Source organism: Alosa alosa, chromosome 7 (assembly GCF_017589495.1).
Source record: "Alosa alosa isolate M-15738 ecotype Scorff River chromosome 7, AALO_Geno_1.1, whole genome shotgun sequence".
Lineage (NCBI taxonomy): Eukaryota > Metazoa > Chordata > Actinopteri > Clupeiformes > Clupeidae > Alosa > Alosa alosa.
In genome coordinates, this window is record NC_063195.1 from 9,952,676 (window position 1) to 9,978,885 (window position 26,210).

At 43.1% G+C, this 26,210-nt stretch overlaps 1 protein-coding gene across 1 annotated transcript; it reads left to right on the top strand.

The window, feature by feature from the left end:
• The first annotated feature begins 8,714 nt into the window (after window positions 1-8,714).
• On the top strand, window positions 8,715-25,709 carry LOC125297639 (GTP-binding protein 2-like). Its single transcript, XM_048248095.1, has 13 exons — window positions 8,715-9,140; window positions 9,874-9,900; window positions 11,046-11,073; window positions 11,164-11,317; window positions 11,577-11,688; window positions 12,027-12,224; window positions 14,291-14,465; window positions 15,235-15,469; window positions 16,770-16,905; window positions 17,125-17,183; window positions 18,869-19,040; window positions 20,246-20,410; window positions 25,437-25,709. The coding sequence occupies exons 1-13, from the start codon at window positions 8,946-8,948 to the stop codon at window positions 25,635-25,637; spliced, it is 1,857 nt and encodes a 618-aa protein (XP_048104052.1). The 5' UTR covers window positions 8,715-8,945; the 3' UTR covers window positions 25,638-25,709.
• The last annotated feature ends 501 nt before the right edge of the window (window positions 25,710-26,210 follow it).

The window sequence follows — 26,210 nt, forward strand, 5'->3', positions numbered from 1 at the left end:
TAAGCGTCCTCCTCTAGCCTGGCGAGCCAGACCCAGTGGCGTCGTTAGACCTGGGCATTCGGGGCTATAGCCCCGGATCTATGGGCCGTCAACAACAACAAAAACTCTAATCGTGAATGAAATAAATAGCCCCGTAGAAGAGACTTTTGTGTTTTGTGTCCATTGTGTGCATTAACAGCAGCGCAAGACAATCTGACGGGATCTGGGCAGGTTTAGAATCATTTGTTGCAAAATGTTGCCATTTCAATTCTCCTCTACGCTATTACCCATTGCCGTTTCGTGCTTCTACTAACTAGCCTTAGCGAAACCAGATGTACCGCATAGCGGTACAAAATATGACCGCCGCTCAGTCCTGTACAGCCGTTCCGCGAAAATAAATCACACTTCAATTTGTCTCCATATTTTACTCCATCCCCCACTCTTGAAACTTTTGTGTATGCTTGTTTGACATGCCTGAGTGTGTGTGTGCAGCTGCACAGAAAGTAGCCTACTGGTGCTGAAAAGGTGAATAGATTGTAGAATAGCCAAAGAAGATGTAGCATTGTTATAAAACCTTTAAAATCTCTAAACAATCACAAGTAGGGCAGTTCATCACAGTTCATCCATTGCAACTGGATTGATGAAAGGTCACTTACACCTGTAGGCTACATTGTATTTGGGAAAAGCAAAAGGTATCAGCATAATGTTATTTATTTATTTATGTATTTTTAAACAAAAACATCTCTGTCAGTTCCATGCCGTTTTCAACAGCTATCAAAACAAAGGTCATTTTTGGATGGATGGATTTTTGTGAATGTTTCTTCTTCTACATAAGATTTTAGTCATCTTTAGTTCATGTAATACTTTATTGTCAATGCACAAATTAAGTAACAGTAGGCCTAGTCTGAAACGTTATTGTTAATGCACAAATTAAGTAACAGTAGCCTAGTCTGAAACGAAATGCTGTTTTACATTACAGTCCTTGTATGAACCGTCCATTGTTTTTTCCAACCCACTTTTAACGTCCAACAAAATTACGTCTCACTGCAACGATCGCCATCTAGTGGACAAAGCGACTACTTCTCCAATACTGAAAATGCAGCCATGATGATGATGATGAATATTTATTTTGGCTTTCTTTTAATCCTACTGAACCCCGGGGACGAAATGAAATTTTTCCGTAAAAGTCTAGTGGGGCTACATACCCACCAAATTTCATGTACCCCGGTGGTTCGGTGTCCCGGGTATCAATGACCAAAAATTCAGGGAGTAGATGGCGGGAAAAATTCTTGAATTGTATGCATGTGTGCGTGTACAAATTTATGTTTATGTGTGTGGGTGTGGGTGTGTGTGTGTGTGTGTGTGTGCGTGCTTGTGTGTTTGCCTGCGTATGTGTGTTTGTGCATGTGCATGCATGCGTACATATGTCTACTGTGTGAGTATGTGTCATGCATTATGATTACTGTAAATGTATGTGTGTGCGTGTGTATCTGTTTATGCACATGTGTGCACATGGAATGGGTTAACATGACCCCTGGAGGCAAACATACAGAAAAATTGGTCATCCTAGGCCCTACAGTTCTCAAGATATTCACAGAGAACTGTGTCTGCCCTAGCCTCCTTTTCGGGGTCCAGTCCAGCGGGGGCTACAGATCAAAACGAAGAATGACGGTTCCATGCTATCCATGTGGGGGTACATGCCCACCAAGTTTTGTGTACCCGGTCTTTCAGTGTCCCGGGAATCCTTGTTGGTGTACGTCACTAAATGTACACATAAATTATTTTATTGTAAGGCCCCCCATGAACGAAAGTACACAAAACTTGGCATGCATTCGGAGGGTGTCATAATGATCCTACACTTTTAATTTCGTGCAGTTTTGACCTTGTCAGCCAGAGATATTGTGATGAAAACACCTAATTTTTTGCTTTCTAATTTTTTTAACTAGGTGGCGCTATACATGAAATAAGTGGTAATGGGATGGGTTGACATGCCCCTTAAGACCAACATACATAAAAAAAAAGGTGGACCTCCTAGGCCCTACGGTTATCGAGATATTCACAGAAAACTGTCTCCGGCCACCTACAGGCCAGTTTGTGTGTAGTAACATAAATTAATTTATTGTGTGGCCCCCCATGAACGGAATTCCACAAAACTTGGCGTGCATACAGAGGGTGTCATAATGATCCTACAATTCCAATTTCGTGCAGTTTTGACTATGTTAGGTCACAGATACCTTCAATTACAACACCTCATTTTACTTTTTGTGTTTAACTAGGTGGCGCTATACATGAAATGAGTGGTTATGGAATGGGTTGACATGGCCCCTTGAGATCAACATACAAAAAAAAAAATGGTCCTCCTAAACCCTACAGTTTTCGAGATATTCACAGAAAACTGTGTTTGCCCTACCCTCCTTTCGGGGTCCAGTCCAGCAGGGGGGGGGCTACAGATCAAAACGAAAACGATGGTTCCATGCAAAAAGTTCGTGATATACAACCCAAATGCATTGCTTTCAAGGCACCCATAGCCCATTAATTGAAGGGATGACGTCCGAAATGTTTATCCCGAGACGAACGCTCACACCTGTCAAGTGCACGACAGAGGTGCATGATGATGTTTATTCTACAGGCTATTTTAATGTGATATTTGGGGTGTTGTATGTGGTGCACTTTGGCAGAACAGACGTTCTCCTCAGGGGCGCCTGCAGGAATTAATGCTATGGCACGCACACCCCCGCAAAAAAAAAAAAAAAAAAATCACTCGTGAACAATATTTGTCCGTTTTAGGTCCGTGCATTGGTCAGTCAGCAAAAAAGTAGCCTACATAGCATAACAACATCCACATGCAATAATACAACGACAACGTCTACAATGACCTATTCATTTGGACAACTTGATACAGCCCTATACAGGCTAAAGTTACCTTTAGTTTTGTTCTAGCGTAACGTGACGTCTGGCTTTAGTGCAGTCTAACGTTCTGACAAGCACACCAATTGCCTACCTTGTTCTTGTATAACTCCTAGCGTTGCTGCCTCCATCCTTTCTGTTTTCGTTGTTTAAAACTTGTGATATCCATGATGAGTATTGAGTGAATTAGCTCAACATTGTGTGCTGATAACCATATAGATAGCCGAGTAAAAGAAAACAACAAGTAGCCTATTGCGTGGCTGCATGCGTATTCTCTCTCCTGCTCAAAACATAATGTGTTCACTAACTTTACGTAATAGAAAATGGTAAATAGCCTGATGGCATGCAGCTAATGGGATACTGTACATAGTTGGGAAGGTATGGTAGGCCGATTTGGTGTGAATACACACACACACAAGCCTGATGGTACGCACAGTGTGTACGGACGTACACCTGCAGGCGCGCCTGGTTCTCCTTACACGGTCTTTAAACATCAAAATATTCAGAATGCCGTGACGTGAGTCATTACGATTGGCCTTCCTTTTCATTCTCAAAGTAGGTTAAAATTGCATGTTCATCAGCACGATTTTCAAAATCTCTCGGGGGAGAAACCCTCGAACCCCCGGACAAAAAAGAACTCTAACTTCTGGGCTCTAGCCCCGAATGTTTTAAATAGCTAGCGACGCCCCTGGCCAGACCCACATTAAAATGTTCGCAGTGCTCAGTCCGAGGGGCGGGATAATCAGTTGTCTTTCAAATTCCCTCTGCACGCAATAGGACAGAGGCAGCGCTATGAGTCGCATGCGTTTCCCACCAGCGGAGTTGGCTAGTTCAAACGTTTGCCAACATAATAAAAGCTTAACTCGTGTCACACTGTTCGCCAGCAGCAACATCCATCTTATTTGTTTTCAAGTAGCAGGGAATTCAAGCCAACCCGTTGCAACTCTGCAATCAATCATTATGTTAAGCCCACCTAACGACTCTATACACGATTTCAATGGCCTGATTAAGTTTCGATTTCTGGAGCTCACAAGCCAACGGAGAGCTGCTAGACTAGCCTTGTTGCCGCTAGGGGCGCGTCTAGATTTCTAGGCTAGTCCTCCTCCGGAATCAAGCAGGCATGCTCAAGCAATTTTAGTAAAATTATTTTCAGACATGACCAGACCCGGCAGCAGACATCAATCACAGACGGAGATTAACTTTTTTTCCAAAATGATCCACTTCACTGTCGCATTGATCCAACGCTGTAATCTTAATATACTTTGAGGGAAACATGTCCTCCCCAATATTCAACTATGTTCAAAATAACTCGAGATAAACTACAACAAATTCATTATTTTGGGGGGAATCTGGAATTAAATGTATTAGGTCATATGTGGCAGAAAAACTGAAATGTGAAAAGTGACCTGAAATAGAAAGTTGTCTGGACACATCACGTGATATGGATGTATTTGTGGTATTATAGTGATGCTGTCATAATGGAACAAAATAACAAGAAACAAAAATACTAAAATAACAAACAAACAAATCACTGTTAGGCACTTACAGTCCACTGCTATTCTATTCTAGCCTAGGCTACACTATTTAAATCTATATTAATTTCTAGGTGACCTTTAACGTTTTTGGCTAAAATGTTCAGCTGGTAGACATTACAAGGCCTCTCTTAGCCAGCACCTCCAGTCTGAAAATAGCCTATTTAGCACATAAATAGGTCATTTCGCGCAAATTCATCTAAAAGTGACAAATTTGGCACAGATGTAGCTCAAGTTATACTGAAATGATTAAGCTAGGGCGCCGGGGCCAAGATGGCGGCCAAATCCAATATTGCCGCTGCCCGAAAAAAGGGTTCCGACTATAAGTTTTGAACCACATGAGCTACAAATACAAACTTGATGTCTTTTTCATCTTAATTGATCATGGAAAACACATAGGAATGTTTATATTTATGACCCAGTATATCTGGACCGCTTAATCCTCCAATTCTAATATGGCCGCTGTCCAAAAAAGCAGTTTTGACTGTAGTTACACCCCATTGTTTGCGCCAATTTATCTACAAGCACCAAATTTGGCATGGATGCAGCTGAATTTATTTATAATTTCATACTGAAATTATTTATCTAGGGCAGCCAAATCCGCCACCTGAAAAGGGATTTGGCTGCATATTTTGAACCAGATGAGATACAAATGTAAAATTGATATATACTTCACCTTTTCTGGCTATGGGAAACACAAAAAATATTTATATTTATGATTGGGTATATGTGGATCCCAAATACAATATGGCTACTGTCCGAAAAGGGGTTTTTAACTACAACTTTTGAACCAAATACGCTACAGATGAATACATAATGTCTATTTTTTTTACCATGAAAAACAGACAGGAATGCTTACATTTGTGATTGCCTATGTTTAGATACTACATTTAGTAGTAAGTATATATAATCTTTTGATCCCGTGAGGGAAATTTGGTCTCTGCATTTATCACAATCTGTGAATTAGTAAAACACACTCAGCACACAGCTAACACACAATGAGGTGAAGCACACACTAATCCCGGCGCAGTGAGCTGCCAACAACAGCGGCGCTCGGGGAGCAGCGCCTTGCTCAAGGGCACTTCAGCCGTGCCTACTGATCGGGGTTCGAACCGGCAACCCTCCGGTTATTTATTTATCATTTCCAACGTGCTAACCAGTAGGCCACAGCTGCCCCACAATTTGCATTCACCAATTTTCTAATTGATAGATAGATAGATACTTTATTGATCCCCAGGGGAAATTCAAGGTCTCAGCAGCATACATACAACACAAACACATTCTTTAACAGCAGAAAGAGTAATTAAAGTATATAATATAAAAACACAACTAAGCAGTAAGGACAGTAGAAGATAAAGAATATGCTAAATATACTAAAATACAAATTATACTAACACTTAATACAATATATAAAAATATACTAAAATACAAATTGCAAAAATACAAATTATACTAACTAACACTTAATCTAAATCAATTCTAAAAACAGTATCCACATAGTGGTGATTAATAAATCAGAGGCGCTTGCAATGACTGAGGCAGGGACTGAGCCTGTGATTATCTGTGCATAGTAAGGTATGGTAAGGTGCTCTAAGGTGCTCTGAGTGAATGAGTGTCATGGTGGTAGTGCAATGGTGATATTGGTCATGGTGATAGTGCAAATGAGTAAGTCAACAGTGCAACAATGCGTCAATTCGCCCCACATCCTTCTTCCTTGTGCTTCCTCCCCAGCATACTACTGCATAGAAGAGGACGCTGGCAACAACAGACTGGTAGAACATCCTGAGGAGCCTACTGCACACATTGAAGGACCGCAGCCTCCTCAGGAAGTACAGCCTACTCTGCCCTTTCTTGTAGAGTGCATCAGTGTTGGCTGACCAGTCCAGTTTATTGTCCAGGTGGAGACCCAGATACTTGTAGGTGCTAGCCACCTCCACATTGACCCCATCAATGTGGACTGGTAGCAGAGTGGGCTTAGACCTGCGGAAATCCACCACCATCTCCTTGGTCTTTGAAGTGTTAAGTTGAAGATGATTGAGTTTGCACCATTGCACAAAGTCCTCCACCAGGCTCCTGTACTCCTCCTCCCCTGCCGTTCCTGATACACCCCACAATTGCAGTATCATCAGAAAACTTCTGCATGTGGCATGACTCGGTGTTGTAGCAGAAGTCAGATGTGTACAGGGCGAACAGGACTGGAGAGAGCACAGTTCCCTGTGGCGCTCCGGTGGTGCAGATCACAGTGTCAGAGAGACAGTTCTTGCAGTCTGACGAACTGTGGTCGCTCGGTCAGGTAATCTGTAATCCAGAGAGAATGTAGGGAAGGCATGTAGGGAAGGAATGTAGGGAAGGCATATACTGTATGAGGGAGAATCAGAATTCCAGATTTGGGCAATTCTGAGCAAATATAGTTGACTGTATGGACTGTGGTGGAGCAGCTGTTTAGTGCTACTCCATGCTTGTAAGCAAGATGGACAGCAATGGTGAAAGATGAAGATAGATAGATAGATCCTCACAATTCTGCCAGCCCTGTTCAGGTGAGAGTCTCTTCTATGAAGCAGGTAGATTAAGCCATCCTCCACACCCACCTCTGGACAATATGCAAATTGTAATGGGTCCATGTAAGTCCACCTGTGGTCTCAGACAGTGTTTAGCCAACTACTTCCTTTCCATCTTCCTTCCAGGTGTACTTTTTCTTATGACTACAATTGTGAGACCATGAGAATAAGAACTCATGAGAGAGACCATGATAATTCACTGTTGTTTTTTTATGTTGTTGTTTTTTGTTATGCTACGCAAACCTTTTAACAATTTGACATAATATATGTATTGCCTTGCAATAATAATTGTGTCTTATTCTTTCTTATATGATTACACTTTAAAATGTATTCACCTGTGGTACACTGAAAGCATTTCACTTTTATATAAGGAAATTAATCAACATTGAGAATAACCTTAAAAATTGTGGTAAAAAAGGATTTTCAACCACAGTCTTGAAAAGAGTACAGGTTCCAGACTTACACAAGCATAAATATAAATATGCCAATGCACTTCCTATGGTCAATAAACATAAAATAGACACCACATCCTCATTTGTAGCACATTTACTGTAGTTCAAAATTTGTAGCCAAAACCCTTTTTCAGACAGAGGCCATATTGAACTTAGGGAATTTGGGGGGTCCTGATATACCCAATCATAAATGTAAGTATTCCTATGGGTTCCCCATGGTCAAAAAAGGTAAAATAGACATCACATTTGTATTTGTATCTCATCTGGCTCAAAAGCTATATATATACCCGAATCCCTCTCAGGCAGCGGCTATATTGGATTTGCCCGCTATCTACTGTAGGTCTCAGGGACCATTGGCTTGGATGCCCTGGCGTCTCAATTTAGGCTACAGATAGACTAGGTGGCCACAGAGAGCCTGACCAGCAGTCAGTGAAATGTTTAAAAACTTAACCATGATACTTTGAAGACCTACTGGATTGTACCATCAGCTGGTTCGTGGCGCAAGCAGGTAGACGTCTGATTATCAAGCAAACAGTTCAATTTATTTGTGGTTCGATACCCACGTGGAGTTAATTTATGTTATTTAGGTGTTTATTTTTTAGGTGGCATATTCATGGTCCAGTGCATGTAGTACTACATACCATTTTGACTTTTAAACATGTCATGCATATTTGTGTTCGTCTCTAGTTTAAATCAGAAAGTGACAAATCTGCAAGCGGCCACATCTGTGAAAGACTCGTCATCAATCATGAAACGTCATCAACGCAGCCAGTTAACAGGGGAGCCAGTTGCCATGGCCCTTTTCGGGCATCGGCCATATTGGATTTGGCTGCCATCTTGGCCCCAAGGGTCACTGACTCCGGTGCCCTAGCTTAATTATTTCAGTATGGCCTAAGCTACATCTGTGCCAAATGTGGCGCTTTTAGATGAATTTGCGCGAAAATGTGTTTAAGGCCCACCACTGAGCCATGATAATCGAGATTGTCTGCCATGCAACTGACTTCACACACACACACACACACACACACACAGAGAGAGAGAGAGAGAGAGAGAGAGATAGAGAGAGAGCATGCCACCAAATAACATGTGAATGTTTCATGGCCGTTTTAGCCTACTGTTTGTGAAATATTAGAATAGTAATTGTTCTTCATTGCATTGTAGGAATACGGACTGCAAATATTCTATTCTATTTCTATTATATTCTATTATATTCTTCTATTCCTTCTGATGAAACGTTTCGAGGAACGCATGACGTCATGTTTGTTGTGGTCAGAGGGAGGCGTGTTTGAGCAGAGGAAAACTCCGTAAAAAAACCCCAGCCATTTCTTGCAGTGTTGCCTCATTTGACGTTAGCTAGCAGCCTTTATTTTAGTGGATAGTGCATATCCTGTTCATGGCCTTACCACGACAACGAATATGAGGTCCAGAGAGAGCCGTGCATTCATTGCATTCCATTTAAAAGGTTTAACGTTAGTGCAATCGTAATCGCGTTTTGGCTTTTTGTAAGCATAGCCATTATGGATGTGCAGCTAACGGACCATTGCGGCACTAAGACAGGACTAAAGACAAGTAACGTCAATGCTAAGGTTACTGCTGGCAGTGGTTCGGCCCAAGGCAATAACAGGACGAAAAAGACGAGGAGAGGAAAACGAGGCAAAAGAAGAAGGGGCAAGAAACCGAAGGATGAGCCACCTCCTTATTTACCCCCGGAGGTAGTTAGCTGACGTTATGTGTGTGAGGCTTGACGTTACCAGCTAACGGTTTAGCTAACAGCTAGCTTAATGCAAGTTGCTGCATATAGTAAAATAGATGTGTTACACTCAAAGCTAGCTTGCATTTGCATGCTATGGTGACAAAATAACAGGAATACGGTAAACATAACGTTGCATTCATTTCCGTAGAACTTTAATCGCCTATGCTTATCCTGGTCTGTTATGAATGCACAACGATTCATGATCTAAGATATGAGGTCTTGTGCCATTCCAAGCCAGGGAAACGTCAGCACTACAAGATAATTGATGCTTCATCAATGTAATGGACCATTTCTAGGAAATTTCTTGCAGCCAATTCTCAGTAATGTACGTCTAGCGTGCATGGAGATTATGCAGTGCAAGGATATAACCATCCGCAGTGCACAGGAACGTGCTAACGCGATGTAGCACAGGTGCTCACCCACACTGATTTTACGCAGCTTTATGATAACGAAACAGATTGTGTGGCTGCTAGTCAGTCATGGTTAAATACGTCCGCTCCGAGATGTCAAGCGCTGATTGTGACTGTTTACTTTTTTGCCTTGATGGCTGTTTTACTACTTTGTGCCGGTTGATGACTGTTTACTTAAGCGTGGGTTGATAAGTGAGCATACATTTTGGCTCACATCTTATCTTATGTGCGACTGACAGGCGGTTTGTTGACTAACTAACTTGGTGTATGTTACCTCCTCAGGCAGAAGAGGGCAACATTGAGTACAAGGTGAGCCAGACCCTGTCGCTGTACATGAAACTCCTCTTGTCCGAGTCTGATTCATGTCAATGTGTTGCTGGACTTTTCTTGTCTCTGATTGATTTCTGAATTCTCCTCTATACCACCTTTGTTTGCTTCTCCCATCTTTTTTGCCTTTAATTTCAGATTTGTATTCCTCCTCAGTTTGTTGTGTATTAACTTCCTTTTGTCTAGTGTAACCTTTTTGTCCCTTCCACTACCCTTACCTCACATACTGATCCTCTCTGTCTCCTCTTCTCTCCACTCTCCTTTGTCTCCTCTCATCTCCTCTCCTCTTTTCTCCTCTCCTCTCCTTTTCTCTCATCTCCTCTTGTCTTCCTACTGACCTCTGAACACCTGAAGTTGGTGAACTCCACACAGTAGGCTGCCGTTTCTTATCCCCTCTTTTCTCATTTTCTCTTTCCTCTCCTCCCCACTCCTCTCTCCTTTCCTCTCATCTTTCCTATCTCCTCTCCTTTGTCTTATCTCTTCTCCTCTCCTCTCACATCCCCTCTCTCCTCCTCTACTCTCCTCTCATCTCCTCTCTCCTCTGTTGTCCTCCTACTGACCTCTGAACACCTGAAGTTGGTGAACTCCACACAGTAGGCTGCCACTTCTTATCCCCTCTTCTCTCATTCCCCCCCCCTCTCCTCTCTTTCTCCCCCCTCTCCTCTCTTTCCTCCCCATATCCTCTCCCCTCTCCTCTCCTTTTGTGTCTCCTCTCCTGTCCTCCTGCTCTGCTGCACACCTGAAGTTGGTGAACTCCATGTAGTAGGCTACTCCTTCTCCTCCCTCTCCTCTCCAATTCCCTCCTATCCTCTCTCATCTCTCTTTTCTTCTCCTCTCTCCTCTCCTCTCATCTCCTCCTCTCTCCTCTTCCCTTCCCTCCTCTCTTCCTCTCCTATCCTCTCATCTCCTCTCCTCCCCTTTTCTTCCCTCTCCTCTTATCTCTTCTCCTCCTCTCCTCTTCCTTCCCTCCTTTCCTCCTCTCTCTCTTCTCTCCTTCTCTCTCTTCTCCTCTCCTCCTCTCTCATCTCCTCTCCACCTTTCCTCTTCCCTCCTCTCCTTCTCTCTCATCTCCTCTCCTTCTCTCTCCTCTCCTCTCCTCCTGACTGACCTCTGACCTCTCTCTTCAGCTGAAGCTGGTGAACCCGACGCAGTACCGCCCGACTTACACACACACACACACACACACACACACCTCTCTCCCTCCAACCCAAACACACACACACACACACACACACACAAACACAGGAAAGCACTTGGCCACGCAGCTGAAGTGGCGGCTGCAGGAGGGGCGCGGTGAGGCCGTCTACCAGATCGGCGTGGAGGACAACGGCCTGCTGGTGGGTCTCAGCGACGCCGACATGAGGGCCTCTCTCAAGACGCTCAAACGCATGGCCGAGAAGTAAGACACACACACACACACAAACACAGACACACACACACACACACATAATGGCCTGCTGGTGGGCCTAAGCGATGACGACATGAGGCCCTCTCTTAAAATGCTCAAAGGCATGGCCGAGAAGTAAGGCATGCACACACACACACACACACACACACACACACACACACACACACACAGACAGAAGAACAACAGGGTGTAACAAGACACAGACACACACCTAAGAACCTCTTATAATAGTGTGTTTGTGTGTGTTCAGGGTTGGTGCAGACATCACCCTTCTCAGGGAGAGGGAGGTAGATTATGGCATAGAAAGAAGCTGCCGGAAAATCGCTGAGGTCCTGGTCCGGAAAGTTCCAGATGATCAGCAGGTTTGTGGAACCGTTTTAGTGTGTGTGTGTGTGTTTGTAAGTAAGAGTGTGTGAGTGAGAGGGTTACTGTGTGTGTGTGTGTGTGTGTGTTTGTGAGTGAGAGTGTGTGAGTGAGAGGGTTACTGTGTGTGTGTGATATGAAAGACATGAATCAAAAGTACAAAACCTGTGGCCATTGACAGCGGTCATTATATGTTTCAGCGTTTATTACATGGTGCATATTTGACCGTAGAACGTTGGGAAACCCCATTCAAGTCAATGGAGCGCTCTTCTAGCATTGCGTAGAGCCGTATTATAGATGTATAATAAATGTGGTGTGTGTGTGTGTGTGCATGCAGTTCCTGGACCTGCGCGTGGCGGTCCTGGGGAACGTGGACTCGGGGAAGTCTACGCTGCTGGGCGTGCTGACGCAGGGGGAGCTGGACAACGGCCGCGGCCGGGCCCGCCTCAACCTCTTCAGGCACCTGCACGAGATCCAGTCGGGCCGCACTTCCAGCATCAGCTTTGAGATCCTGGGCTTCAACAGCAAGGGCGAGGTGAGGGGGCACCTGTGTGTGTGTGTGTGTGTGTGTGTGTGTGGATATGAAATTGTAGTGTCTATGTGTATGAGATTAAAACATTTGCGGGGCCCGTGTGTGTGTCTAAAATGTATGGGACATTTTACAGTATTGACGAACATTTGATTTGATTGATAAATTCAGGTCTAAAGCTTAAGATAAAAAACTGCAGATAATAGACCCCGAAGCCGCCACCATGCGCCACCATTTGCGTAATTTAGAGTTTCAGCCGCCGCAAGCCAATCATTTTGTAAGCCAAATTAAGCCGCCATCTGATAAACTTTGGCTGAGCCAGCTAGAACTATTTGCATCAAATAATAATTCTTACACATACGAAAAATAAACGATAAGCGACATCTATTTCCCACAGAGCACAGTCTTGTTCTCGTTGCTTTTTTGTCTTGCGCTGATCTTAAATGGTGTAAAGAAGCAAACAGGGCAATTTTGATCTCACTTCACACATAATCCTAATTCCTACGTAGGCCTATACTCAAACTTTTGTTAGATCTTCAGGGCCCGGTTGCACAAACACCTGAACCAAAGATTGATGATATGAATTCTGGAACGGAGGGATTTACAGCATTGAACGCGATATTACTGCAGTAACATTCCACAGTTTCCAGAGATTTCTGCGTTGCTAGCTCACAACGCAGGCTTCAGTGTACATTGAAGTAAAATGCGCAGTTGTCCAACATAATGTAACCGTGTGTGCTTATATCAACTATATTGAATAGCGAATTACATGTCATAAGCATAATGTTACTCCGTGAAGTTTGACAAGTGTGCATCTTGGCCTATTCTAACACAGCATTATTACTTGAAATTGTTTGCCTACAGATAACAAAATTAATAGGGTACATCATTTGTGAAAGTAAAACCGTGTTTTTTTTTTTTTTTTAATTATTACTACATTGTATTGCATTTTGTAGAAATATGTAAGCCATGCACTGCTTGGAAATATTGACATCTAGTAAATCAATATAACAGACGTCTGTACAGTACATGACGTGGCAGCTTCAGCCATTAGTAGCCATGACAAGTTTGGCGGCTGCAGCAGCCATTTAGGTTTTGGCTGAGCCGGCTAGCCAGCCAACAACTTCATCAGCCAGCCATTATTCTCAAAACAAATGGCTTCGGGGTCTAGCAGAGAACAGTGAGGTAGTAGGAGTTAAACACGGTTTTAAACTAGTGTTAAGACGAATATGTCACGTGACTTCTTACTCCCCATTGCTGTGTCGTTAACACCTCTGGTTTAATCAGCTACAGCGTTTTAACTTCATCTCAATTGCTGTGTCTTCAAAAGTTTCGTATCAGCCACTAGAGGGCACCGTGTGCTTATTAGCTTAGTCTTGACACAGATGAAGTTCAGATCAGTGCGGTTTTATCCCAGAAATAGACAAATATTATCCCCTCTACACAATTGACAAGCTTGTATGCTATTCATTTCCTGAAATTTCTTTGAATGTGAATTAAATGCTAAAATTATGTTATGTACAAAATGGACAACAGCAAGAACTGCTTTGGAGGCGAAGGAAGGCTATGGGAAGTGCCTGTTTGCAGGTTGCAAATTGCCAATATCCTCATTAAAGGCTATAGGTTAGCATCATACAGATAGGTAGATAGATCTATCATGCAGCTTGATTGTATGTGTCACTGAGGATGAAGCCTCATACATTAAACCTGGATCTTAAAATCAGCTGCACCATTGTGGGGTAGCCTAAGCTTTTGAATAGCCTATATGATTTGATTTGTAGGCTTAATCAATCAGCACGGTATGACATTGGCAGTGTGAAATAGCTTTATCTATTTTTGGAAAACATCCTTTATTTTGTGGCGGATTTAATGTTGATTGCATAATTAGTCTGTGTTTGGCTTTAAAAAGCAAGGATCTTAATCGTAGCTCCGATTTCCAGGCAGTTTAACACTTTTTGAATTTCTGCTTTCTCTCTCTCTCTCTACTCATCCCACTGAAACTCCAACCAGAGAAGTAGTCGTAGCAGTAGACAGTAGACCTTTGACCTTTTCGTCTGGCCTCCGATCTGCAGGTGGTGAACTACAGCGACTCGCGCTCCGCTGAGGAGATCTGTGAGAGCTCCTCCAAGATGATCACCTTTATGGACCTTGCGGGGCACCATAAGTACCTGAAGACCACCATCTTTGGCCTGACCAGCTATTGTCCGGACTTTGCCATGCTGGTGGTGGGGGCCAACACAGGCATTGGTCAGTATGTGTGTGAGTGCTTATGGCATGTGTGCAAGTGGCTGTGTGTCTATGTTTGTGGGTTTTGCATTCTGAATCTTGACTTTACTTTTAATTATTAATAGCAATATTAGTGTAATCTATATTGTTATTGTTGTATGTTGCATTAGATGCAATATAAACATGATGATAAATAAACCTGCCCTCTCCCCCTGCCCCCATTGATTATAATGCTTGTTACAGTATAATGTGTATTACAGCGGACACCACTAAATAAACATACAGTAAATGTAAATACATTAAAGCATACATAAACATAAATAAACATAAATAAACATAAATACCCTCTCCCCCTTGATCACGCATGAGCACCTGGGTCTGGCTTATTACAACATGTATAATGGTTATTACAGTGGGCACCACTTAGTAAACATAAGCATAAATAAACATAAACATAAGCCAACATAAATAAATATTACCATCAGGGGGGCGCTGTGGCACAACAGGCTACAGCGCTCATACCATGTACGGGTCCAAGTGCCCACAGGGACCCAGGTTTGGATCCGACCTGCGGTCATGACTCTTCACTGTCATATACAAATAAAGGCAAAAAGCCCAAAAAAACCCTGCCCTCTCCCCCCCAGTGTGCACCACGCGTGAGCACCTGGGTCTGGCTTATTACAACATTAATGGTTATTACAGTGGGCACCACTTAGTAAACATAAGCATAAATAAACATAAACATAAATAAATATTAACATTAATAGCCCTGCCCTCTCCCCCCCCCCAGTGGGCACCACGCGTGAGCACCTGGGCCTGGCCATGGCGCTGAAGGTGCCCATCTTCGTGGTGGTGAGCAAGGTGGACGTGTGCGTGTGTGGGTCCGGGGCGCGCGGGGCGCTGGAACGCACCCTCCGCCAGCTGGAGCGCCTCCTCAAGCAGCCCGGCTGTGCCAAGGTGCCCCTGCTGGTGGCCAACGCCGACGACGCCGTCACCGCCGCACAGCAGTTCACACAGTCACACAGGTGTGTGTGTGTGTGTGTGAGTGTGTTTGTAGATCACACAGTCACACAGGTGTGTGTGTGTGTGTGTTTTGTATTTCACACAGTCACACAGGTGTGTGTGTGTGTGTGTGTGTTTGTAGTTCACACAGTCACACAGGTGTGTGTGTGTGTGTGTGTGTGTGTGTGTGTGTGTAGTTCACACAATCACACAGGTGTGTGTGTTTGTAGTTCACACAGGTGTGTGTGTGTGTTTGTTTGTAGTTCACACAATCACACAGGTGTGTGTGTGTTTGTGTTTGTAGTTCACACAATCACACAGGTGTGTGTCTGTGTTTGTAGTTCACACAATCACACAGGTGTGTGTGTGTGTGTGTGTTTGTAGTTCACACAATCACGCAGGTGTGTGTGGGTGTGTTTGTATCTGTTTGTAGTTCACACAGTCACACAGGTGGGGTGTGTGTGTGTGTGTGTGTATCTGTTTGTAGTTCACACAGTCACACAGGTGGGTGTGTGTCGTATATGTGTTAACGCTATAGTTTAGGGAACACATGTTAACCATTAATACATAACTAATATGTGTATGTATTAGTGCTCACCAAGGCCTGTATTACTAGTATCATTTCACATTTATTAAGTATTTTGAACCATTTCTTATTCTTAAACAAGGGGTCATTTATTCTTGGTAAGTCAACTAGTTAAACAACTAGTTGGTCTTGTATAATGTTACTGGTATATAGTGTGGCTCAAAATACAGAGTTTGTAGACTCCTCATACACTGTCTGAATATGTGACTAATAATGAGAGAATTGTAACATATTATGACAAGGTATTAGAAGGGTAACATTTTCATCCATACTACAGTATATATCAATAACCTTAGATCAAGACCAACTAGTCGCTTATTAAGGATTTACCAAGAATAAATCACCTTTTGAGTAAGAATGAGACATTACTGAATAGAGACCTAATAAATGTGTAATGATGTTTGATACAGACCTTATTTGCTCACTAATAATGGCCTGGTTCCGTAAAACAATGTTACCTACATGGATACATAGGAGAATGATATCCAGTAATCTGTGTGTGTGTGCGTTTCCCTCCATCAACTGGTGATGTTGATAAGGTGTGGTGTGGCTCGATGGTGTTTTAATCCCCCCGTCGACCTCAAGGCACCTAACCCTAACCCTAGTGCCTTCCATGCAGCGCTGCTTGGAAGACCATAAAAGGTGTGTGTGTGTCCATGTGTAGATATAAATAGGAGATTGATTTTCAATAATATGTGTGTGTGTGCGTGCATGCCTGTGTGTGTGTGTGTGTATAGTGTGACCCCAATCTTCACGTTGTCGAGCGTAACGGGGGAAAATCTGGACCTGCTGAAGGTGTTCCTGAACGTGCTGCCGCCACTGAGCAACAGCAAGGAGCAGGAGGAGCTCATGCAGCAGCTCACCGAGTTCCAGGTACACACACACACACACACACACACACACACGTTTTACTAACACACACACACACACACGCGCGTTCTACTAACACACACACACACACACACGCGTTCTACTAACACACACACACACACACACACACACGCACACAAACACATACACACGCGCATACACACACACACACACACACACACACTCTCTCTACTAACACTCATCCTCTCTGTGTGCTTGCAGGTGGATGAGATCTATTCCGTCCCAGAGGTAGGAACAGTTGTGGGAGGAACTCTCTACAGGTAAGAATAGAATCCTGTCATGTATGAGGGAGTGTGTTTGTCGTGTGTGTGTGTGTGTGTGTGTGTGTGGGTGGGTGGTGTGCGGGCTGATCTAAATAGAGCGGGTGTCCGCGGATCCGAGTAAGACAAAAATATGTTTCATTATTTTTAATGTCATTTGCAGGTTGGTCACTTAAATAAATTAAGTAAATTTAAACAAAGTATTTTAAAAAATCATGATAAGACTAACATCAATAATTCATTCAACTCATTGGCTAATTGGCTAAATGACTTCAATCGATGCAGTATGAACTTAGGGAACCTGTGTGATAGGAAGAGGATATAAAATAAAGAGACACACCTTCAGGCAAAGTATGGAAAATAGGAGAGGTTCTTAAAGAAGATGACAGTTTGTTTGATGTGATTTCCTGTATTCTGGTGCATTTTGGGGATGGCCAATACTTAATTCAATCAGATTCATACCCTCCATCCTGATGTGTTGATATTGAGGCAATGATTCCATGCAAAGGCTTGGGCTTCAGGGCCCCCTGACCCCTTGGGCCCCTTGGGCCCGGTAGGCCCGTGCAGTAATCCATCCCTGAGCACACCCCTTACAAAAGCTAAATGTTTGCGGCAGATTTGCAGCAAACTTGTGGTTGATTTGTGGGAAACTAAGTAAACAGAAAGATAATATGTCCATAAAGAAATTGCACAATATGAATGTGAACACCTGAATGTGAACACCTGAATGTGAACACCTGAATGATAATAAGTTGATTTTATTTTTACCCACCCATGACAAAAATGCAGGGTGGATTTTGAACTTTCCAAACCCACACTATACTTATACTTATACCTGAGGTCTTTCACAACAGCTATTATCTCTCTTCTCCTGTCTCTCTCCTTTACCCCCCCACCCCCCACACACACACACACACACACACACACACACAGAAGCACACTCATTTACATACACAAAAGTAGGGGATGGAGTAGGAGATGGAGACATATTGACAAGTGTGATTTATTTTTGTGGAGAGAATTTGGAGGACTGGGCAGCGGTCATATTTTGTACCACTCAGCGGTACATTTAGTTTATTCATTTATTTTTTTGACCTGTTTATCTTCTGGTGTACCTTTCCTACTGGTATATGTGTACTATATTGCTACTGGGTGACTATGTGATTATTAAAGTTTCTCTTCCACTTGACTACCTCCTTCTAGAACTGTCACTTGATTCTACCTCCTTCTAGAACTGTCACTTGATTCTACCTCCTTCTAGAACTGTCACTTGATTCTACTTCCTTCTAGAACTGTCACTTGATTCTATGCGAGTACTACTTATTTGTGCACTAACATGTCCTTGATTCTATGTAAATAGTACTTATTGCTGCACTAACATGTCCTTGTCATACTTCATTGTTTGTAAGTCACGTTGGACAAAAGCATCAGCTAAATGACTAAATGTAAATCTCTCTCTCTCTCTCTCTTGTGGTTGTGTGTGTGTTTGTGATGTATGTGTATGTGTGTGTGTGTGTGTGTAATATATATATATATATATATATATATATATATATATATATATATATATATATATATATATATGTATATGTATGTGTGTGTGTGTAATATATGTGTGTGTGTGTGTGTGTGTGTGTGTGTGTGTGTGTGTGTGTGTGTGCTTCCTCTCACTCTCTCTGCTGTAGTGGTGTGTGTGGGGAGGGTGAGCGGCTGGTCGTAGGCCCCACGGATGACGGCCGGTTCCTGCGTCTGCGTGTTCTGAGCATGCAAAGGAACCGCTCCAGCTGCAGAGTCCTGCGGGCCGGACAGGCCGCCACGCTGGCCCTGGGCAACTTCCCCCGAACCCTTCTCCGAAAGGTGTGTGTGTCTGAGTCTGTGTCTGTGTGTGTGTTGCAGAATGCTACATACACACACTTTGTTTTGTAATTTGAAAATTGAAAAATTGTTAAATTGTTTTCTAATTTGAAAAAGATTTATACTTATACTTTTGGGTGTGTTTGCATTTGGGTGTGTTAGTTGCATTTCTGTGTCTGAAGTCTTTTTTTCTTAGAGACAATTCTAAACCCATAACTTCCCAGTTCCCACAGTCACTACTTATATAGTTGTGAGTAAATATGTGTGTGTGTGTGTGTACGCGAGCATTATGTTAGCATTATGGTGAATCCCATAATTTGTTATTAGTTTTGAGTTGAGTATGTGCTTTTTGTGTGTGTGTGCGTTCGTGAGTGTGTGTTTGTGTGTGTGTAGGTTATGGTTAGTCCAAAGATGAACCCCATCATCTGTTGACGTGTGTGTGTGTGTGTGTGTGTGTGTGTGTGTGTGTGTGTGTGTGTGTTGTGTGTGTGTGTGTGTGTGTGTGTGTGTGGGGGGGGGTTGTCAGATACACAAATAGTCAGATCTTAAAATAAAATGGCAACATTGTAATTTCACATTGGGATATGCATAATTGTGTTGCAGATTGATTTAAGGTGTGCGCCTCTACATTTTCAGGTTGCACTTCTTAAATGTTCAGTTAGGGTCTGTAGGGGTGGTGTTTTAAGTTGCCAAATCCACGGTTCATTATTGGTAAAATTATCATGATGGCGTTTATATGTCACCCCTATATGGTTCAGTCTTGCGTATGCAGTACCCTCCACAATTATTGGCACCTTTGGTAAAACTTGACTAAAAGCAGGTATAGCAAAAGTGCCAATAATTCTGGAAAGTACTGTAGACTACTTTGCTATTCTATAAATGAGTTGAATATACTAACCTTTGATTTCTTTAGGCTGTATTGTAATATGGTATAATGCATTTATTTAAATGTATTAATTACTTTACACAAAATTCACCAGAACTCATAATTAAAAAAAAAAAATGCTCCTTGGCCATGCCCCTGGACCCCCCAAGCATGTTAGGGTCCCACATTTTGTTCCCTGTCTAGCGCCAGCCATACTCCATACTGAAATTAGATTTTGGACCTTGTCTAGCGCCAGCCATACTCCATACTGAAATTAGATTTTGGACCTTGGTATTTCTAAAACCCTGCATATGGCCCTGTGTGTGTGTGTGTGTGTCTTTAGGGTATGGTCATGGTTAGTCCAAAGATGAACCCCACCATCTGTTGGCGTTTCGAGGCTGCTGTCGTGCTGCTGTTCCATGCAAAGACATTCCGCCGGGGTTTCCAGGTAACCGTTCACGTCGGCAACGTCCGGCAAACGGCTACTGTTGAGTGCCTCCATGGAAAGGTAGGTTAGGAGTGTGTGTGTGTGAGTGTGTATGTATGCGTGTGCATGTGTATCTGTGTCTGTCTGTGTGTGTGTTCAACATTCAAGATTTTTTTTGTCATTTTATCATGCACTTGTGTACAATAGGCAAGGCAACTTTAGTTTGCATTTCGTGCAACTCAGGCAATTTAATGTGCTTAACACCGGAGACAGAAAGCAAATAAAAAAAATAAAATGAATATAACGCAAATTAAATTAAATAAAATACAGTAAATGAAATCTTCTCCTGAAACACCAGTTTGCTTAAATAATTTAAAATAGTATATTAAAAGTAAAATTCTGTTTATACATAAGAATTCAAATGTGTGTGTGTGTGTGTGTGTGTGTGTGTGTGTCTGTGTGTGTGTGGCAGAGGTGGAAGTAAGTCACAAGCAAGTCTCAAGTCTCAACCTTCAAGTCTCAAACAAAAGTCATTTTTTGTGACAGTCAAGCAAGTGAAGTCAAGTCATAGCTTGGGTCAAACAAGTCACAAGTCAAGTCATACAAATTCATGATGGTTTACCCACATTCTCATTTTCAAATAGGCTACAGCAGGCTAGTTATGAACTGCTGGAATTTTATTTGCAACAAAAATATGTTTTTTTGCAATTAATTACTGTGAAGGCATTGTATTCAAGCCACATGGACGGGATTGCCCTAATGTGGGATATGTTTTGCCTTACGGAGTTCTGTTATAGACTATATTAGGCTACAAGTGTGAAGGCAACACATTAAATTCACATCCACATTTTGTTCACTGGACCCTACAGCTTTGGCTTTCCCTTAGTTTCACTGACATTCATTAGTTTGGAGAAGAGCCACACCCACTGGAGCTTAGGTGTCCCACATATGGACAATTAAGCATACATCTGAACGGTTTATAGAATAAGATGAAATGCCTGAAACCCTGAATATGTAAACAAAATGAAACATCTGCATCCCAAAGTCAAAGTCTGCTTTATTGTCAATTTCTTCACATGTCAAGACATACAAAGAGATCGAAATTGCGTTTCCTACTATCCCACGGTGGAGACAAGACATATTTTACCAATTAGGTCCACAGACAAACATAACATTCAAGTAAACAATATAAAAAGTAAAAATAAGAAGGCACATACAATGAAGAAATAAGAGCAGCAAAATTTGGTAGAAATTGTGCAATTGTGCATACAGTAGACAGTCAATATAATAGTGCAAAAGTCAGGCCAATAAATGGCTGAGGTAGTTTTGTTTGACCTAAGTATGCAAGTGGCATAGTGGTGCAAGTTATGTAAGAGCAGCAGAAGTGTGTTCAGGACAACAGGACAACAACAAGTTGCAAGTGTGCAAGTGTGCAAGTGTACAAGTGGAGTAGTGCAAGTGGAGTAGTGCAAGTGGAGTAGTGCAAGGCAGCCATTTTGGGTCTAAAAGTCCAGGATGTTATGTAGCTGAGGGGGGAGAGAGTTCAGGATCCTAACAGCCTGGTGTATGAAGCTGTTGGTGAGTCTGGTGGTGCGGGCGCGCAGGCTTCTGTACCTCTTCCCAAAGGGCAGTAGATCAAACAAATTGTGAGCGGGTGACTTGCATCACTCACAATGTGTGGTCGCTTTCATGGGTGAGGTGGGAGGTGTAAATGTCCTTCAGGAGGGTGAAGCACCAATAATCCTTCCAGCTGTGTTCACTATGCGCTGCAGGGCTTTCCTGTTGTATTCAGTGCAGCTTCCGCCCCCACACAGCTGATACAGCTGGAGAGGATGCTCTCAATGGTGCCTCGGTAGAATGTGGTCATGATGGCTGGTGGAGCACTTGCCGCCTGAGTTTCCAGGAAGTACAGGCGCACTGAGCCTCTTCTTAAGCCAGTGATGCAGTGTTGGTGGTCCAGGAGAGGTCTTCACTGATGTGCACCCCCAGGAATTTGGTGCTGCTTACTCTCTCCACCACAGCACCGTCAATGGTCAGTGGCAGGTGTTGGGTGGGACCTCTACGGAAGTCAACAACAATCTCCTTGGTCTTGCTGACGTTCAGCAGGAAGTTGTTGTCCCTGCACCACGTGGTCAGAAGGTCGACCTCCAATCTGTATTGAGTCTCGTCGCCCTTGGTGATGAGACCCACCAGAGTTGTGTCGTCAGCAGCAAATTTCACTGTGTGGTTCACTATCCACTGCATAGTCAGCGATATCAGATTTTGGTAGATTCATAGGACATGAGGTGCTTGCACGTTGTCTTTAGCTTCAACTTTCTTCTTCTTTTTTTTACACATTTTTAGCAAGGAACACAAGCCTTTCACTGCCTCAGGCTTCAGGCATGCCTGGTTACATCTAACAATGCCCCCTCCCACACTGAAAACCCTCTCTGATGGGGCACTTGTAGCAGAGGCAGACAGGGATTTCGTAGTCAGATTACTGAGCCTTGGGAAGTTTGGTTCGTGACGCTTCCAGGACTGAAGTGTATCAGTGACTGTGTTGGCCTCAGGGGTGAATAGGCTCGTTCTCTATTTTCACTGCCTCTGACTGGTGGGAAGATGGCTCTAGGCGGAGGCTATGCACCGCTGGACCAGGCTGCTGTACTTTCTTCAGCAGGCAGAGACATTAGCTCAGTGACAGCTCTTTTTTTTTTTTTGACTCGTTCCACCTCAATGTAGGTTTTACGGAACCTGTAGTCCATCAGTGAGGAGGGTCGCTGTATTTTTCATTTTTCATTTTTGCCATATGCAGACATCCCAAGTGTCCTGGAAGTCTTTTGCACATACATAGCGGCTCCCTGATGCCCGCAAAGTAGATAAAATCTCCCAGAATATAGAGCGAGCAAGAGCGCTCACGTGAGACAGATGTGTGCACAACGGAGAGGGAGAGAGACTGTGTTTGTGTGTGTGTGTGTATGCGTAGTGTAGTGTGTACGTGTGGTAGTGTGTACGTGTGGTAGTGTGTTTGTGATAGTGTGCATGTGTGCCGGTTCATGAAGCTCTCAGTTGTGTGTGCACTACACTCAGATGCACTAGGGATGGAACGGTACACAGAAGTCACGGTTTGGTTCATACAATGGAGGAAAAAGCAAAATAAAAATGCAGAAGGATTTTTTTTTATTGTGAAAGTCTCAGGCTGTAGGGCCTACTACCTAGTGATACAATCTCTCCCCTGACCTAGCTTCAACAGCTTGAAGTGTGCAAAGTAAGATGTAAACAGTCAACAAGCACCCCACATCATCTACAGACTCAATCTGTAACTTGTAAATAAAATAAGACAATCATCTATAAAACTGAAAATAGGCCTATAGCATCTCTTATTTATGAAAACAAATTACATAGAATAATGATTTTTAAAAAAAATCTATTTAGGCGAGACCTTCAACATCCGTGTTTAGTTGTATATGGAAGGGTCTACAGTTTGCCTCATTATTTTTCAGTGTGTATACAGTAATAAACTACTAACTGTAAAAAATGTCACACTGTTTTGCTTTCAAAATGGCTCCTTTAGTTTCATAAACGGACTATCCTACAACTAGAATTCACATGACACTCTTCATGTGAGAGCACAACACAAGGTACCCTAACAAAGGTAATCACCACACGGTTTACACCGCTTTCCGTCATTATAAAATCGTTTTAAGCCATATGTTTTGGCCCTATTTGTATGTGTATCTAAATGCTGGTGAAGCACTGCAGGGAGATTTTTTGTTTCGCTCCAGTGATTGGTAGACCTACATCTGGGTGATGGAGTCATATGTGCGTTAGCATGTTCAATGTATTTCCACTCACATACCCAACAACTGATGAAACCACGTCGACACAGTCTTATCCACCACTCTCTTGCCTGTACTACTGTAACTGACTGGGATACCGAAGTTTTCCCAAACTTGTCTTGTGATCTTGAGACCTCTCTTATGTGGGTCTCTGTGATGGGCCACTAGGCCCTTTACTTGTTTTGTCTGATTCTCTTCAGGTGCCTCAAGACCTAACGGGCTGATGAGCTGCACCTAAGAGCAGGTCGCCAGCTAAAAGGGTTGCGTCCTCTCCCCTTAGGAGGGCCATTGTTATTTTGGGTTTTGGACATGGAACACTGCACTCGCACACGTAACAAACACACAACATCCATGCACAACATCCATTACTGATGACTTTGACCCACCTCACACTGTTTGTTTGTTAGTTGATTAATTTGGTTAATAAATCCATATTTTAGTTAACTCGACCGTCGACCTGACAAAGAACTGTGAATTCATGCACCGAACTGTGGCGCCCGTACCGTTTCGGTTCAATACGAATACATGAACCGTTTCACCCCTAACATGCACACATGATTTGGAGCAGTCTCTGTCTCGCGTGTAGCTCCAATACCAAACCAATTCCCAAACATCGGATGACACAGTGCCTCTCTCACAGTCATTGTTTACATTCTGTGTGGCCTCGAGTAGTAGTAGTAGTACCATTTCAGGGTATGGGTGTGTCGTGCACATAGACACTACAGTGAATGAGTTTGGTTTTAACCAGGCTAGTGTAGGGTTACAGTGCAGTCTTTGTTTGTAATCTGTGTCGCCTCGGCTAGTTACTCACATATCAGGGAATGGGTGTGTCATCCTTTTCATGGCCTCGACTAGGTACTCACATTTCAGGGCCTTGAGTAGTCACTCACATTTCATGCTACTGTGTGTGTCTGTGTCTGTCTGTGTCTTATTTGTCAGCGACCAACTGTAGTCTGTGTGTTTGGAGAAGTCGGTGACAACTCTACCCTAAGTATGTTAAAGGGGTGGTTCAGGATTTTGGACATAGGACCTCATTTCTAAGTTAACAAGTGTGATATTTATCAGTGGAGACCAACAGGTTTCATCCAGTCCTTCTAGTTGCAGAGTTTGCAGGTGCTAGGCTAGCCCAAGTCATCAGTATGTGTTAGCCTGCCACTAAAAACTGTTTTATTCACTCCACAGTACACCCGAGGCAAATCAATTATAACGGCAGACTATCGATGTGAAGAAGTCTCTAGCTTTGTTCACTAATGTGTGTGTGTGTGTGTGTGTGTGTGTGTGTCTTCCCACAGGAGGAGCTGCGTACAGGAGAGAGTGCCGTGGTGTGTTTCCGTTTCCTGAAGCACCCGGAGTACCTGAGACTGGGCGCCAAGCTGCTCTTCAGAGAGGGCGTCACCAAGGGCATCGGCCACGTGGCCCAGCTCCTATCGGACCTCAACACGCCTGACCAGAACCACACACACAACAACAACAACAACAACAACATCGCCTAAACACACAACAGCATCGACTAAACACGCAACAACAACAACAGCAACAACGCCTAAACACAAAACATCGCCTAAACACACAACAGCAATCGCCTAAACACATAACAACAACAACATTGCCTAAACACACAACAGCAATCGCCTAAACACGCAACAACAACAACAGCAACAACGCCTAAACACAAAACAACATCGACTAAACACGCAACAACAACAACAGCAACAACGCCTAAACACAAAACAACATCGACTAAACACGCAACAACAACAACAGCAACAACGCCTAAACACAAAACAACATCGACTAAACACGCAACAACAACAACAAAACAACAAATAAAACCTAAACACAAAACAACATCGACAAACAACAACAACAGCAACAACGCCTAAACACAAAACCAACATCGACTAAACACGCAACAACAACAACAGCAACAACGCCTAAACACAAAACAACATCGACTAAACACGCAACAACAACAACAGCAACAACGCCTAAACACAAAACCAACATCGGCTAATCACACACATACATGGCCCAGCTCCTACCGGACCACTGACACAACAAAATCA